This window comes from Scyliorhinus torazame, chromosome 4 (genome assembly GCF_047496885.1).
Source record: "Scyliorhinus torazame isolate Kashiwa2021f chromosome 4, sScyTor2.1, whole genome shotgun sequence".
Taxonomy (NCBI): domain Eukaryota; kingdom Metazoa; phylum Chordata; class Chondrichthyes; order Carcharhiniformes; family Scyliorhinidae; genus Scyliorhinus; species Scyliorhinus torazame.
This window is the reverse complement of record NC_092710.1, coordinates 106,053,797-106,068,061: the sequence shown is the minus strand read 5'-3', so window position 1 is coordinate 106,068,061 and position 14,265 is coordinate 106,053,797. Positions and strand designations below refer to the sequence as shown.

Here is a 14,265-nt window from a genome sequence, read left to right as displayed (position 1 = left end):
AATTCACACCCTTCGCCATACTCTGAACCCCCCATCCAAGCTCCCCGGGCAAACCGGTGATTGTCACATATTGGGGACCAGATCGATGCTCCCATTGCTCCAGCGTACCTCCTCCACTGACCCCAGATTCTCAGGGCCGCCACAACTACAGGGCTGGTGCAGTACCTCGCCGGCGGGAACGGCAGAGGTGCCATTATCAACGCCCCCAGACTGGTACCCCTACACAAAGCTGCCTCCATCTGCTCCCAAACCGACCCCGCCCCCACCACCCACTTCCTCATCATGGCTATGTTAGCCGCCCAGTAATAATAACTAAAATTTGGCAGCGCAAGCCCCCCCTCCCCTGATTCCGCTCAAGCATCACCTTATTCACTCGCGGGGACTTACCCACCCACACAAAGCCCAGGATGATTTTATTAACCCTCTTAAAAAAGGACCGCAGGATGAAAATTCAGAGACACTGAAATACGAACAAAAATCTCGGTAGGCCCGTCATTTTGACCATCTGCACTCTCCCAGCTAACGACAACGGGAGCGCATCCCATCTCCGAAACTCGCCCCTCATCTGTTCAACCAACCGGGACAAGTTCAACTTGTGTAACCGGTCCCAGTCGCGCGCCACTTTTATCCCTAAGTACATGAAACTGTCCCCTGCCAACCTAAACGGCAGCTCCCTCAGACCCTCCTGACCCCTCGCCCGGACTACAAACATCTCACTCTGTCATATTCAGTTTATACCCCCAAAAAACGGCCAAATTCCCCCAAAAATTGGCATAAGTTCGCCCATCCCTGCCCCGGATCCGATATGTACAAGAGCAGGTCATCCGCATACAGCGAAACTCTATGTTTCTCTCCCCCCCCTCCCCCGAACCAGCCCCTTGAAGCTCTCTGAGCAATAGCCAGCGGCTCTGCAGCTAACGCAAACAACAGTGGGGAGAGGGGGCACGGCACCCCTGTCTTGTCCCCCGGTACAGTCTAAAATAGTCCGAGGTCGTCCTATTCGCCCTTACACTAGCCTCCGGGGCCTGGTACAATAGCCTGATCCAGTCGATAAAGCCCCTACTGAACCCAGATCGTCCCAGCACCTCCCATAGATAGTCCCACTCCACCTGGTCGAACGCCTTTTCCGCATCCATTGCCACAACTACCTCAACCTCCCTAAACTCCGGGGGCATCATGATCTCATTGAGCAGCCTTCTTATATTGGCCACCAACGGCTTGGCCTTGACAAACACGGTTTGATCCTCCATAATAACATCCGGCACACAATCTTCAATCCTGGAGGGCAAAACTTTGACCAGCAACTTGGCATCCCCATTAAGCAGGGGGACCGGCCTAGATGACCCGCATAGCTTCGGGTTCTTGTCCCGCTTCAGTATCAACGAAATATTGGCCTGTGACATCGTCGGGGGCAGCACCCATCTGTCCCTTGCCTCATTGTAAACCTTGACCAGCAACAGCCCTAGAATCCCCAAGAACCTTTTCTAGAACTCCACCGGGTACCCGTCCGGCCCTGGGGCTTTACGCGACTGCATTGCCCTCAGGCCCTCGACTATTTCTTCGGCCCTAATCGGGGCTCCCTACCCACCCTTGGGAAGGTCAGTCCGTCCAAAAAGCGTCTCATCCCCTAGCGGGTTCCGAGCAATAGAGCCTTCTGTAAAAGTCCCTGAATGCCCTGTTTAGCCCTGCCGACTCCCCTACCAAGTTCCCATCCCCATCAACCACCCTCTCTATTTCCCTGGCCGCTTCCCTCTTGCTAAGCCGCAGTGCAAGCATTCTGCTGGCCTTCTCCCCATGTTCGTAAAACGCAGCCTTTGCCTTTCTAAGCTGCTCCACTGCCTTACCTGTGGACAACACCCCGAACTCAGCCTGCACCTCTAACGTTCCCTTAAGAGCTCCACCCCCGGGGTCGGCGCATACCTCCTGTCTATCTGTGAGATCTCCTGAACCAGTCGGTCCGTTTCTGCCCTATCCGTCCTGTCCCTCTGAGCCCGGATCGAAATCAGCTCCCTCTCACCACTGCCTTCAGCGCCTCCCAGACCACCACTGCTGAGACCTCGTCGTGTCATTAACCTGCAGGTAATTCTGCATGCACTTCCCCAGCCTCTTGCACACCATCTCGTCCGCCAACAACCCCACCTCTAACCTCCATTGCAGGCGCTGGAAGCTCTCCTCACTAATCTGCAGTTCCACCGAGTGTGGGGCATGATCCGAAATACTGATGGCCGAGTACCCCGAGTCCACCACCCCCGCCAGCAAATCCCTGCTCAAAATGAAAAAGTCTATCCGGGAATAAACCTTGTGAACATGCGAATAAAAAGAAAACTCCTTCCCCGTCAGCTGCCTTATCCTCCATGGGTCAACCCCCCCCTCTCCCATCTGCTCCATGAACCCTATCAATTCCTTTGCCATCGCTGGCAACCTCCCCGTTTTTGAACACGACCGGTCCAGGCCGGGGTCGATGACTGTATTAAAATCCCCTCCCATAACCAGCTTGTGCAAGTCCAGGTCAGGTATGTTCCCCAGCAAACTCTTTATAAATTCCACGTCATCCCAATTTGGCGTGTACACATTAACCAAGACTACCTTCCTCCCCTCCAGCTTACCGCTAACCATGACATAACGGCCCCCCCCCATCCGAGACTATACTGCCCACCTGAAATTGCACCCGCTTGTTGATCAAAATCGCAACCCCTCTAGTCTTGGTGTCCAGCCCCGAATGAAAGACCTGACTGACCCAACCCTTCCTTAGCCTGACTTGATCCGCCACTTTCAGGTGTTGTCTCCTGCAACATTACCACGTCCGCCTTCAGAGGCCTCAGATGCGCGAACACACGTGCCCTCTTGACCGGCCCGTTCAACCCTCTAACATTCCAGGTGATCAGCCTAGTTAGGGGGCACCGTGCCCCCCCTCCGCCGATCAACCTTCCCCTTTCCTGGCCCGCCACCAGCCCATGCGCCACGCCTCCATCGACCCGCCCCCTGGCAGCCCCCACCACCGACGTCCTCTCCGTCCCGAAACCTAAGTCCCTCCCTCGTCAGCAGAGTAACTCCCCCCTCCCCCCCCCCCCCCTCCCTCCAGCAACACCACTTTGTAACCTAACCCCTGCCATAGATTAATCATAGGCCCCCCCCACTTTGTTTCCGTAGACTAGCTCACCCAGCTAGCCTGGTGGCCCTCTCCTCTGGCACCAAGAAGCCTCCCACCTATTGTTCCCTCACCCCCCCACCTCCACCCCAGCCCATCGAAGCCACTTCCCTCATCAAACCGGCCCCAAACAATCGCCCAATTAACATAAGAGACAACCCAAAAAGAAAAACACGCAGAAAACCCCACCAATAGTGTAAATCAAAGTAATACAGAGTAAAAAGCCCCACCAGCCACCCCCACCAAAACACCAAAAACCCACAGAAACCGAATAACTTTTACTTTCCCCTTCTTCAACCAAACTCAAATACAGAAGAGAAACGACAATAGAAACGTATAAACATCACTCAGAAAGTTGCAACTTAAAACAAAAAGTTCTCAGTTCAGCACCAGCCCTTTCTTTTTGGCTAAGTCCATCGCAACTTCAGGCGACTCAAAATAGTGCTGCTGGTCCTCGTGCGTAATCCAAAGACGCGCCGGGTATAACAGTCCAAATTTCACCCGCCTCTTGAACATGATCGCCGTAACTTGGTTAAAGCCTGCCCTCCTTCTGGCCACCTCCACGTTCAATTCTGGTAAACACGCAAAATGCTGTTGTCCCATTTGCAGCTCCGCGTACGCTTGGCCCACTGGAGAACACACTCCTTGTCCAGGAACCTGTGGAACCAGACCACCATCGCCCTTGGGGGGAGGGGGGGGGGGCTTCTGGCCGCGGCTTCCTCGCCAGCGCTCTGTATGTCCTGTCCACCTCCAACGGTCGGGGAAAAGCCCCCTCCCCCAGAAGCTTCTGAAACATACTCGCCACAAACAGCCAGCATCAGCCCCCTTGGGGAGACCGACAATTCTTAAGTTCTGCGGCGAGCTCTACTCTCCAGGTCTTCTGCCTTCTCCAGCAGCCTTTTTTGCTGATCCTTCGGCATCCCCACCTCCAGCTCAACCACCGTTTGGTGCTGCTCCTGGTCCACCAGCGCTTTCTCCAGCTTCTGAATCGTCCGATCCTGGGCATCCAGCCTGCGCTCCAGCCTTTATCGGATCAAGACAGTCCCGTTTCTGCCTAGCAATGCCCTCTTGAATGACCTGCATCAACTCATCCGTTGATGGTTGGGCTGTCACAGCAGGGGTCCGAACATCAGCCATGTTGTCTTCTGCCGCAACCTCCACCCAGCCCTTGCTGGTCTTCTCATTTCTCCCTTTTCGATCCCTTGGGGTTATTCGTTCCATACACCAATGTGTGGAACCAGTGCCAGATTGACTTCGCCTTCAAAGCCAGCGCTCAAAAACGCAAAAAGGTCAGGAGGAAAGGTCCAAAAGTCCGGCCAGAGCAGGAGCCACCAGATGCGCGACTTACTCTCTCATAGCCGCCCTTGAATTCTTGTACTTGACCAGGCTTGTAACTCTGCAGAGAATTGGGTGGCCAGGGCAGCACGGTGGCACAGTGGTTAGCACTGCTGCCTCACCGTGCCAGGAACTGGGTTCAATTCCGGCCTCGGGTGACGGTGTGGAGTTTGCACATTCTGTCCGTGTGAGCGTGGGTTTCCTCGGGTGCTCCGGTTTCCTCCTACAGTCCAAAGATGTACAGGTTAGGTGGGGGTTACACCGATAGGGTGGGGGATTGGGCCATAGGTAGAGTGATCTTTCGAAGGGTCGGTGGAGACTCGATGGGCTGAATGGTCTCCTTCTGCAACTTTTGTGATTATATGGATTTGATTTTTGGAGGATGGACTGAGTGGATTAGTCCACATCTTGAATTTTGTGATTATATTGAGGATATCTTCTGCGACTAACTTGTCAGGGAGACCGTTTTACTCTGCTGCACCCGGGGGTTACGTTCCCTCCTTCCTGCAGTGTGCAGAGTTCAGACATAATGATTTAATATAATGTACAGCACGAAACAGGCCATCCGACCCAACTAGCCCAGGCTGATGATTTATGTTAAACACGAGCCTCCTCCCCACCCTTCTTCGTATCACCTAATCGGCATATCCTCCCATTCTTTACAAAGAACAAAGAAATGTACAGCACAGGAACAGGCCCTTTGGCCCTCTAAGCCCGTGCCGACCATGCTGCCCGATTTAAACTACAATCTTCTACACTTCCTGGGTCCGTATCCCTCTATTCCCATCCTATTCATGTATTTGTCAAGATGCCCCTTAAATGTCATTATCGTCTGTGCTTCCACCACCTCCTCCGGTAGCGAGTTCCAGGCACCCACTACCCTCTGCGTAAAAAACTTGCCTCGTACATCTACTCTAAACCTTGCCCCTCTCACCTTAAACCTATGCCCCCTAGTAATTGACCCCTCTACCCTGGGGAAAAGCCTCTGACTATCCACTCTGTCTATGCCCCTCATAATTTTGTATACCTCTATCAGGTCTCCCCTCAACCTCCTTCGTTCCAGTGAGAACAAACCGAGTTTATTCAACCGCTCCTCATAGCTAATGCCCTCCATACCAGGCAACATTCTGGTAAATCTCTTCTGCACCCTCTCTAAAGCCTCCACATCCTTCTGGTAGTGTGGCGACCAGAATTGAACACTATACTCCAAGTGTGGCCTAACTAAGGTTCTATACAGCTGCAACATGACTTGCCAATTCTTATACTCAATGCCCCGGCCAATGAAGGCAAGCATGCCGTATGCCTTCTTGACTACCTTCTCCACCTGTGTTGCCCCTTTCAATGACCTGTGGACCTGTACTCCTAGATCTCTTTGACTTTCAATACTCTTGAGGGTTCTACCATTCACTGTATATTCCCTACCTGCATTAGACCTTCCAAAATGCATTACCTCACATTTGTCCGGATTAAACTCCATCTGCCATCTCTCCGCCCAAGTCTCCAAACAATCTAAATCCTGCTGTATCCTCTGACAGTCCTCATCGCTATCCGCAATTCCACCAACCTTTGTGTCGTCTGCAAACTTACTAATCAGACCAGTTACATTTTACTCCAAATCATTTATATATACTACAAACAGCAAATGTCCCAGCACCGATCCCTGTGGAACACCACTGGTCACAGCCCTCCAATTAGAAAAGCATCCTTCCATTGCTACTCTCTGCCTTCTATGACCTAGCCAGTTCTGTATCCACCTTGCCAGCTCCCCCCTGATCCCGTGTGACTTCACCTTTTGTACTAGTCTACCATGAGGGACCTTGTCAAAGGCCTTACTGAAGTCCATATAGACAACATCCACTGCCCTACCTGCATCAATCATCTTAGTGACCTCCTCGAAAAACTCTATCAAGTTAGTGAGACACGACCTCCCCTTCACAAAACCATGCTGCCTTTACTCTTGTGTGTTCATTTAGTTTCCATTTAAATGCAACCACACCGGGCGGGCACACACCAAAATGTTTCTTCACCAGTTTTTTTTTTTTAAAAGGAAAAGTACATCCTCCTGATTTCCATTTGTTGTACAGTCTGAATTAAATTGAAATTTCAAATACATTATTTAAATACAGTGGAAAATGCTTCAAGCACAATCAAGGGGATTGTGTAAAAGACCAGGTCACTTTGGGGAAGTTTCATTCTACGTGTCAAGCCTGGATTTGTGCAGGAATTAATTGTCCAAAGGTTTCACTGCTTCCAGTTGTTAGAACTTTTAACTCTTTCCAAACATGAAGGAGTGATCACTGTAGCACAGTGGTTAGCACTGTTACTTCACAACTCCAGGGTCCCAGGTTCGATTCCCGACTTGGGTCACTGTCTCCACTGTGTGGAGTTTGCACGTTCGCCCTGTGTCTGTGCGGGTTTCCTCCGGGCTCTCTGGTTTCCTCCCACAAGTGCCGAAAGACGTGCTGTTAGGTGAATTGGACAGTCTGAATTCTCCCTCTGTGTACCCAAACAGGCGCCAGAATGTGGCGACTGGGTGCCTTTCACAGTAACTTCATTGTGGTGTTAATGTATGCCTACTTGTGACAATAAAGATTATTGAAAAAGTATATTTAATATGCCCCCCACCCCCGCTCATCTATTATGCTGGATGTATGTGTCTCAGCCACCTGATAACTCACTCCACTGTGTGGATGGGTTGGGCTAACATTATCCTTGGTGTCTGTTCCTTAAACAATCCATTATGGATGCACTTGATAACAATGGTCAGGATCTTGCTGGAGAGGCAAATACTACCCTATTAGTTCGACTCGTCCCTCGTCCTTTCGCTCTGTAATTTGCACAGTGTGAGCTAATAAAGGTGCAGGGATGGCAATGGGGCATCTGGGACCTTCGGGAAAGGTGGAACCAACAGTTTGCCCCTTAACCAGTGAGGTTTAAGGATTGAGAAACAGAGATGACAAGAGAAGAACTTGTAGGGTAAATTAGTCAAATCCCGTACAGAAGGAGGAATAAAGAGAGGAACAGAAAGAATACATTTGGAGAGAAAGAAAAGAGACAGACAGGAAGAGCAAGATAAAGCATAGCATCTGTGTATCAATAATGTACATTGTTTATACAACATTATTGTCTCAGTAAGGGCAGCACGGTGGCGCAGTGGGTTAGCCCTGTTGCCTCACGGCGCCGAGGTCCCAGGTTCGATCCTGGCTCTGGGTCACTGTCCGTGTGGAGTTTTCACATTCTACCCATGTTTGCGTGGGTTTCGCCCAACAACCCAAAGATGTGCAAGCTGGGTGGATTGGCCACGCTAAATTGCCCTTAATTGGAAAAAATGAATTGGGTACTCTTAAAAATTAAAAAATATATATTTATTTTCTCAGTAAGGCCTGTCTATTTGGTATAAATGTGGTGCTTCTTGGTACAGTCTAGTGTACTCGTATTTTATTCAAAGGACTTATTGAAGTTGTAACGTTGCAACAATTTAATAACTTTTGTGCCTGGTTTTTTTTTCTCTTTCCCGAACTAGTACAAAAGGAAACTATAAACCAGGAAGAAGACATAGAGTTACCCGACTTAGACCTGCTCCGCACAATGACTCACCTTGTTTTCATCGACTTGGATAATTGGGCGGGTTTTTTCAACCATTTACCAGGACATCTTAATCAAGGAACATTTTTCTGGGGATTTCAAGGTTCGTTCAATATTTTGAAATTTAGTTTTTTTTTTAAATTGTCTTGGATTATGGGTATGCCTGAAAAATATATGGGAGTTACAACACAGTAGCTGACCATTTGGCCTATCCTTGTTGACAGCCCTTGAGGCAGGGTTAATTAGTAATATCATAGTAAAAGATGCACTGGGAAATAGTGATCATAATACAATCGAATTCCACATTAGTTTGAAAATGACGTTCTCCAGTGACCGATAAGCACCTTCAACTTAAAGCCAATTAGTTGGATAAAAAGGGAGAACTGACTAAGGTAATTGGGTAAATAGACTAAAAGGTGTGCTGATAAAATAATTCAAAATGTTCATCAAACGTACATTCCACTGAACAACAAAAGCTCAGCGAGAAAAGTACATCCGTGGCTTATTAAGGAAGTTAAGGATGGTGAAGAAACGAGAGCCACCAAAAATTTGATTTAAAAGGTAAAAATTATAATAATGGACTAAACTAGCCAGCAATATAAAAACAGATTGTGTAAGAGTTTTTACAAGTATATAAGTAGAAAAAGAAGAATAGATTAGTTAAAGTAAATATTGGTCCCTTAGAAGCAGAGAGAGGAGAAATTGTTCTGGAAATTAAAAAAAGGCAGAGTGGGTAGGAAAATGGAGTTGAAGCCCGAGTGTTAAGAACCCCATGATGGTACCTGTGAGAGTGTCTCAAAACCCCGAAAGGATAACTTGAAAAACTGGTTCTTAGTGGTGCATAGTTGTTTTAGAATAATGTGAGGAACAATGTACAACCTAGTGAGGAGCCAGGCCAGTCATTGCATAAACAATTAGTAAAGAATATTTATTAAAGTAAAAGAAAGAAAACTCATGACAAAAGACGAATATACTGATACACACCCTTTCCCAAGCAACATCCTATTTTAGTAACTCTATACAGGTCAAATCCAGCTAATAGTTACCACACAATGCTGCTTAGTTGACTAATTCCGGAAAACATCTCTTCCTGGTTCAGCGAAGGCACAAAGTTACGCCTTTGAAAGGAGAAGCTGTGGCTTCTAAATGTTAGATGGAACAGGCTTCCGTGGCTTGGATTGTGTGAAACTGGCCTGTCTGACTGTTGGATGAGAACTAGCCTGCTTCTCCAATGAAGGTGCTAGCAGTTATACTGTTCAACCTCTTTTATATCCTACCCTGTGGATTTGGCTCTCTACATCTGTCAAATTCCTTGCCTTTTAGCATTGGTATAGCCCCACTGATCTCTGGTGAACCATGTTTCTGATAGGACCGTTTGCACCTCAATGTCTTTAGATGCCTGCTAATCTCGTTACTGGGAAAATTCACATCTCATTATTCCTCTAGACGCCTGCTAGTCTTGTTAACTTGTCTGTTATTTTGTTTTCATCTCTGGATTACTGTTAACCCTGTTAATTTCCCAAATTCCGAACACACAAGATCAACCTTGATCAGGTTGAATGACCAAGCAGGCTGCATGGTCTACTTCTGCATTCACTTCTTATGTTCTTGTTTATCCTCAACATAAGTGAGTAGTTCTATCTAGCCACATCTTATGCTCGCTGTTCTCCTATTCTTTTCATCCCATTTCAATCCCTCACCTATCCAATTTTGAGTTTTGTGTTTCTGGCACAAATGCAAACCCTGGGAGTGGATTTTCGCATCCTTGATATTCCTTTTCTCTGTTGTAAATATGAGCCACTGTTCCTGTGGCGGCCCTCTGAATATCTCACATCACAACTATTTCCCAATATCCCTACAAATCAATCCTCTCAAATACATATCCAGTAAATATTGGCTTGGACACCAGGGCAGCACGGTAGCATAGCGGTTAGCGCAATTGCTTCACAGCTCCAGGGTCCCAGGTTCGATTCCCGGCTGGGTCACTGTCTGTGCGGAGTCTGCACGTTCTCCCCGTGTGTGCGTGGGTTTCCTCCGGGTGCTCCGGTTTCCTCCCACAGTCCAAAGATGTGCAGGTTAGGTGGATTGGCCATGCTAAATTGCCCTTAGTGTCCAAAATTGCCCTGAGTGTTGGTTGAGTGGGGTTACTGGGTTATGGGGATAGGGTGGTGTGGGCTTGGGTAGGGTGCTCTTTCCAAGAGCCGGTGCAGACTCGATGGGCCGAATGGCCTCCTTCTGCACTGTAAATTCTATGAATCTATGAATCTATGAGAGCTGAATGGGCTCAATAGGATCTTTTATAACCACTTTTGAGGACAGATTGCCTTGATTTGAAGTTACATTCAAAATACGGCACTTCCGCCAGTGTTGCATTGACCTTCTAACTCAGACGTGATTGCTGCCTAAATTCTTTCTCTTGTACTGGTTCGGGAAGACAGTAGAGTAGTGGTAATATCGCTAAATTAGTAATCCCGAGGCCCAGGCTAATGGTCTGGGGACATGGGTTCAAATCCCACCATGTCATATCTGGAACTTAAAAAAAAAAAGCCTGATGACCATGAAACTTATCTGGTTCACTCTAATGTCCTTTCGGGAAGCAAATCTGCCGTCCTGACCTACATGTGTACCTGGGCCCATTCTTAACATTTTTAAAATTCATCCGTGGGATGTGGGTTGTCGCTGGCTGGGCCAGCATTTATTGCCCATCTCTAATTGCCCATGAGCGGGCAGTTAAGTGTCAACGACATTGCTATGGGTCTGGAGTTAGATGCAGGCCAGACCAGGGGAGGACGGCAGATTTCTCTGGATTGATGGTCCAGCGACAATACCACCGCACCATTGCCTCCCCACAACTACCCTGTGGAATGGCTGAGTGAGACGCTCCGTTCAAGGGGTAATTTGGGATGAGCAACAGATCCTGGCCTTGCCATGAAGGAATAAAAATAACCTGCACTCTGACAAAGCCTCAGTTTTGCCGACCTTTCACCATATTGGTATTTCCTCATACCAAACAGCACCTTTGTGTATTGGCAATATCCTTCCTGGTCTAACACTGTTCTTTAAATGTGTCGCTAATTATGGTTTACCATTGAATCATTATTACCGCATGTTTTTTAAATAATTCTGTACTTGTGATAATTTGATTGACTGTTTTACAGCCTCATAAACATTGGGTGAAATTAAAGATTTGAATTCATATAGTGCTTTTCATGGCCATTGAAGTACTTTTTGAAGTGTAGACACTTACATTATAGGAATTGGTGCAGCCAATTGTGTGCACAGCAAACTCCGACAGACGACAATAATAATGCTGACCAAATTTTCACAATAACTTCATTGCAATGTTAATATAAGTCTACTTGTCACAATCATAAAGATTATTAGTATAACCATTTTGTGATATTGTCCGAGGGATGAATATTGGGCAGACACTAGTGTCAAATCTCCTCATCTTCAAAATAATGATGCAGACTCTTTTAAGCCCGAATGAGAGGCCTCTGGTTAATGTCTCATCTGTACGACAACATCTCCGACAGTGCAGCACTCCCTCAGTGCTGGATTGGAGTGACAGCCTCGATTGTCAGGCTCAAGTCCTGTAGTGCAGCCCACAATCTCTGACTGAGGCGAGAGTTCTATATGCTGAGACAAGGCTGACATTAATTCCACTGTAGACATGAACCAGTAAATCTCTGTTCCATTTACTTTCAGTCGCCGTGTTGTTACTCCTGTTTATATTGTACCTATAAATACATATCACCTTTCACTTAGAATTGAATGCTGTCTCCTGCTTTTTGCCCCATTCCACGTGGTTATCAATACCCGTTGCAGATTCCTTCAGGTAACTGCAGCTCCTGTTTTGGGATAATCTGCAACTTTTGACATTTGCTCACTCTGGGCTTGTATGCAAATCATTAATGCACAATAGCCACTTGCTTTTATATAGCATTTTTAATGTAGTAACATCCAAAGGCGTATGACAGGAGTGTTATCTAACAAAACCTGACACTCAGGAAGCCTCCTGTGCGACATCTCCAAGTACCCGAAAACCAGTCAACTCTGCTCTGTCCCTTCTGTGCAAATGTTAACCGTATTTTCTCTCCACCCCACTAATGTTATATCCTTCAGTTAATATACCCTTCAGTTAAAGCCACCGTGGTACGTTAAAATAAATCGGACCAGGTTAGGGTGAACGGGAAGGAAATGTTGAACTTGATGGAGATGAGATTGAAATGCACGGTAGGGGAAGAAGTAGTGTTGCCCGTTTGGTTTGCAAGCGTTCGTATCCGAGATGTACAAAATCAGCTGCATTACGAGATGGGTGAACCTCTGAATCCTTTTCTTTTCCTTGGCTTGTGTGTGTGTTTTTTTTTAAATATCCTGGTATTGTTCTGCAATTCACCATTGTTTTCAATGTGGTTTTTTTTCAGGTGGAAAGAATCATTGGAAACAACCAGAAAACTGTCCGGTCTACAATTTTCTTGTCAACACCGGATGTTTTTTCCTTCATCCACGATGCAGTACTAGGAAGGATGCGGCTGATTTTGCCATCTGCATGCATGTTTGTGTTCTTTGCTTTTGTTAGAAACAAAACCTGGTTCTTTTATACAAATCATTGGCTATAGATAGTGGCTATGGGGCGAGACTGTGGTGTAGTGTTAATGTCACTGGACTAGTGATCCAGAAGCCCAGGCTCTGGAGGACACGGGTTTAAATCCCACCACGACAGCTGGTGGAATTTACGTTCCAATGAATTAATAATGAAACTGGAATATAAAGCCAGAAAATGGTGACCATCATCAATTGGTGTAAACAACCACCTGGTTCTCTCTTGTCCTCTGCCATCCTTACCTGGTCTGGCCTGCATGTGACTCCAGCTCCACAGCGTCAGTCAGAGTTGGCTGTTAACTGCCCTGTGAAATGACCGAGCAAGCCACTCAGCTTGATGGGTAACCGGGGATGGATGAAAGAATAAAAAAGGGCAACTGCCTGTGTTGAGGGATGAGAGAAAGATTGAGGGCCACCAACTTACACCAATGCATTGGATTCCGAAACCAAAATAACAAGTGGGAAAGATCTGTGGCTGACGACGAACGTAAAGGCCAGTGGGATGCAGGGAGGAGCTCAGAAAGTATGGAATGAGTGGGATATCACTACGTCCACTGGCAGATCAGTGGCGAACGGAAGAAGGAACTTGCATTTCTATAGCCCCTTTCAAAGCCTCGGGACATCCCAGAGTACTTCACAGCTAAAGGAGACCTTCTCCAGTTCAGTCGCTGTTTTAAAGCAGGAAATGCAGTGTCCATTCTATGCACGGCAAGATTCCACCAGTAGCAATCTAATAATGACCAGAGGGTCTGTTTTGGGTGCCGTTTGAGGAATGAACATTTTGACCAAGATACTGGAGTACTTCCATGCCCTTCTCTGAAATAGTGCCACGAGATCTCAATGCCAAGTGAACTTTGAAACCGGTGTAGACCACTTAGCTGATCGGCACCATTCGATGAGATCATGGCTTTTCTGGATTCTACATACCTGTTCATATGAAGGGGTAGATAGAGTTATGGATGTTAAATCCTTGCAATCATTTAAGAAACCATAGTCCACGAGGAAGCATAAACCCCGCTCACTCCATTAGCGAGAGACACACAAATTGTTTTTTTTATATATATATATATATAGCTTGCTGGACATCACCACGTAATTGGGCAGCACGGTAGCACAAGTGGATAGCACTGTGGCTTCACAGCGCCAGGGTCCCAGGTTCAATTCCCCGCTGGGTCACTGTGCGGAGTTTGCACGTTCTCCCCGTGTCTGCGTGGGCTTCCTCCAGGTGCTCGGGTTTCCTTCCACAGTCAGAAGATGTGCAGGATAGGTGGATTGGCTATGATAAATTGCCCTTATTGACCAAAGAAGGTTAGGAGAGGTTATTGGGTTACGGGGATGGGGTGGCAGTGAGGGCTTAAATGGGTCGGTGCAGACTCGATGGGCTAAATGGCCTCCTCCTGCACTGTATGTTCTACTGGGGGCTGGACAAGGAGGCAGGCCTCCATAAAGTACCACAGCCATAACGGGCATTATGCTCCAGCCATCTGGCCACATGAGTTAACCGACCTCTGCAATGGAGGAAAGGAGGAAAGTGCAGGTCACCTTCAGGCTGATGAATTAAGATGGGTCGAATGGCCTTCCTTATCCATAAT

At 47.5% G+C, this 14,265-nt stretch overlaps 1 protein-coding gene across 2 annotated transcripts in view; it reads left to right on the top strand.

Moving 5' to 3' along the window:
* Positions 1-14,265, top strand: part of znf451 (zinc finger protein 451) — a 103,383-nt gene that overhangs the window by 82,601 nt on the left and 6,517 nt on the right. For both annotated transcript variants that reach the window (XM_072498409.1, XM_072498410.1), the window contains exons 11-12: positions 8,007-8,171; positions 12,496-12,626. In XM_072498409.1, coding sequence (XP_072354510.1) covers positions 8,007-8,171; positions 12,496-12,626 — 296 coding nt within the window. The remainder of the gene's footprint in view (positions 1-8,006; positions 8,172-12,495; positions 12,627-14,265) is intronic.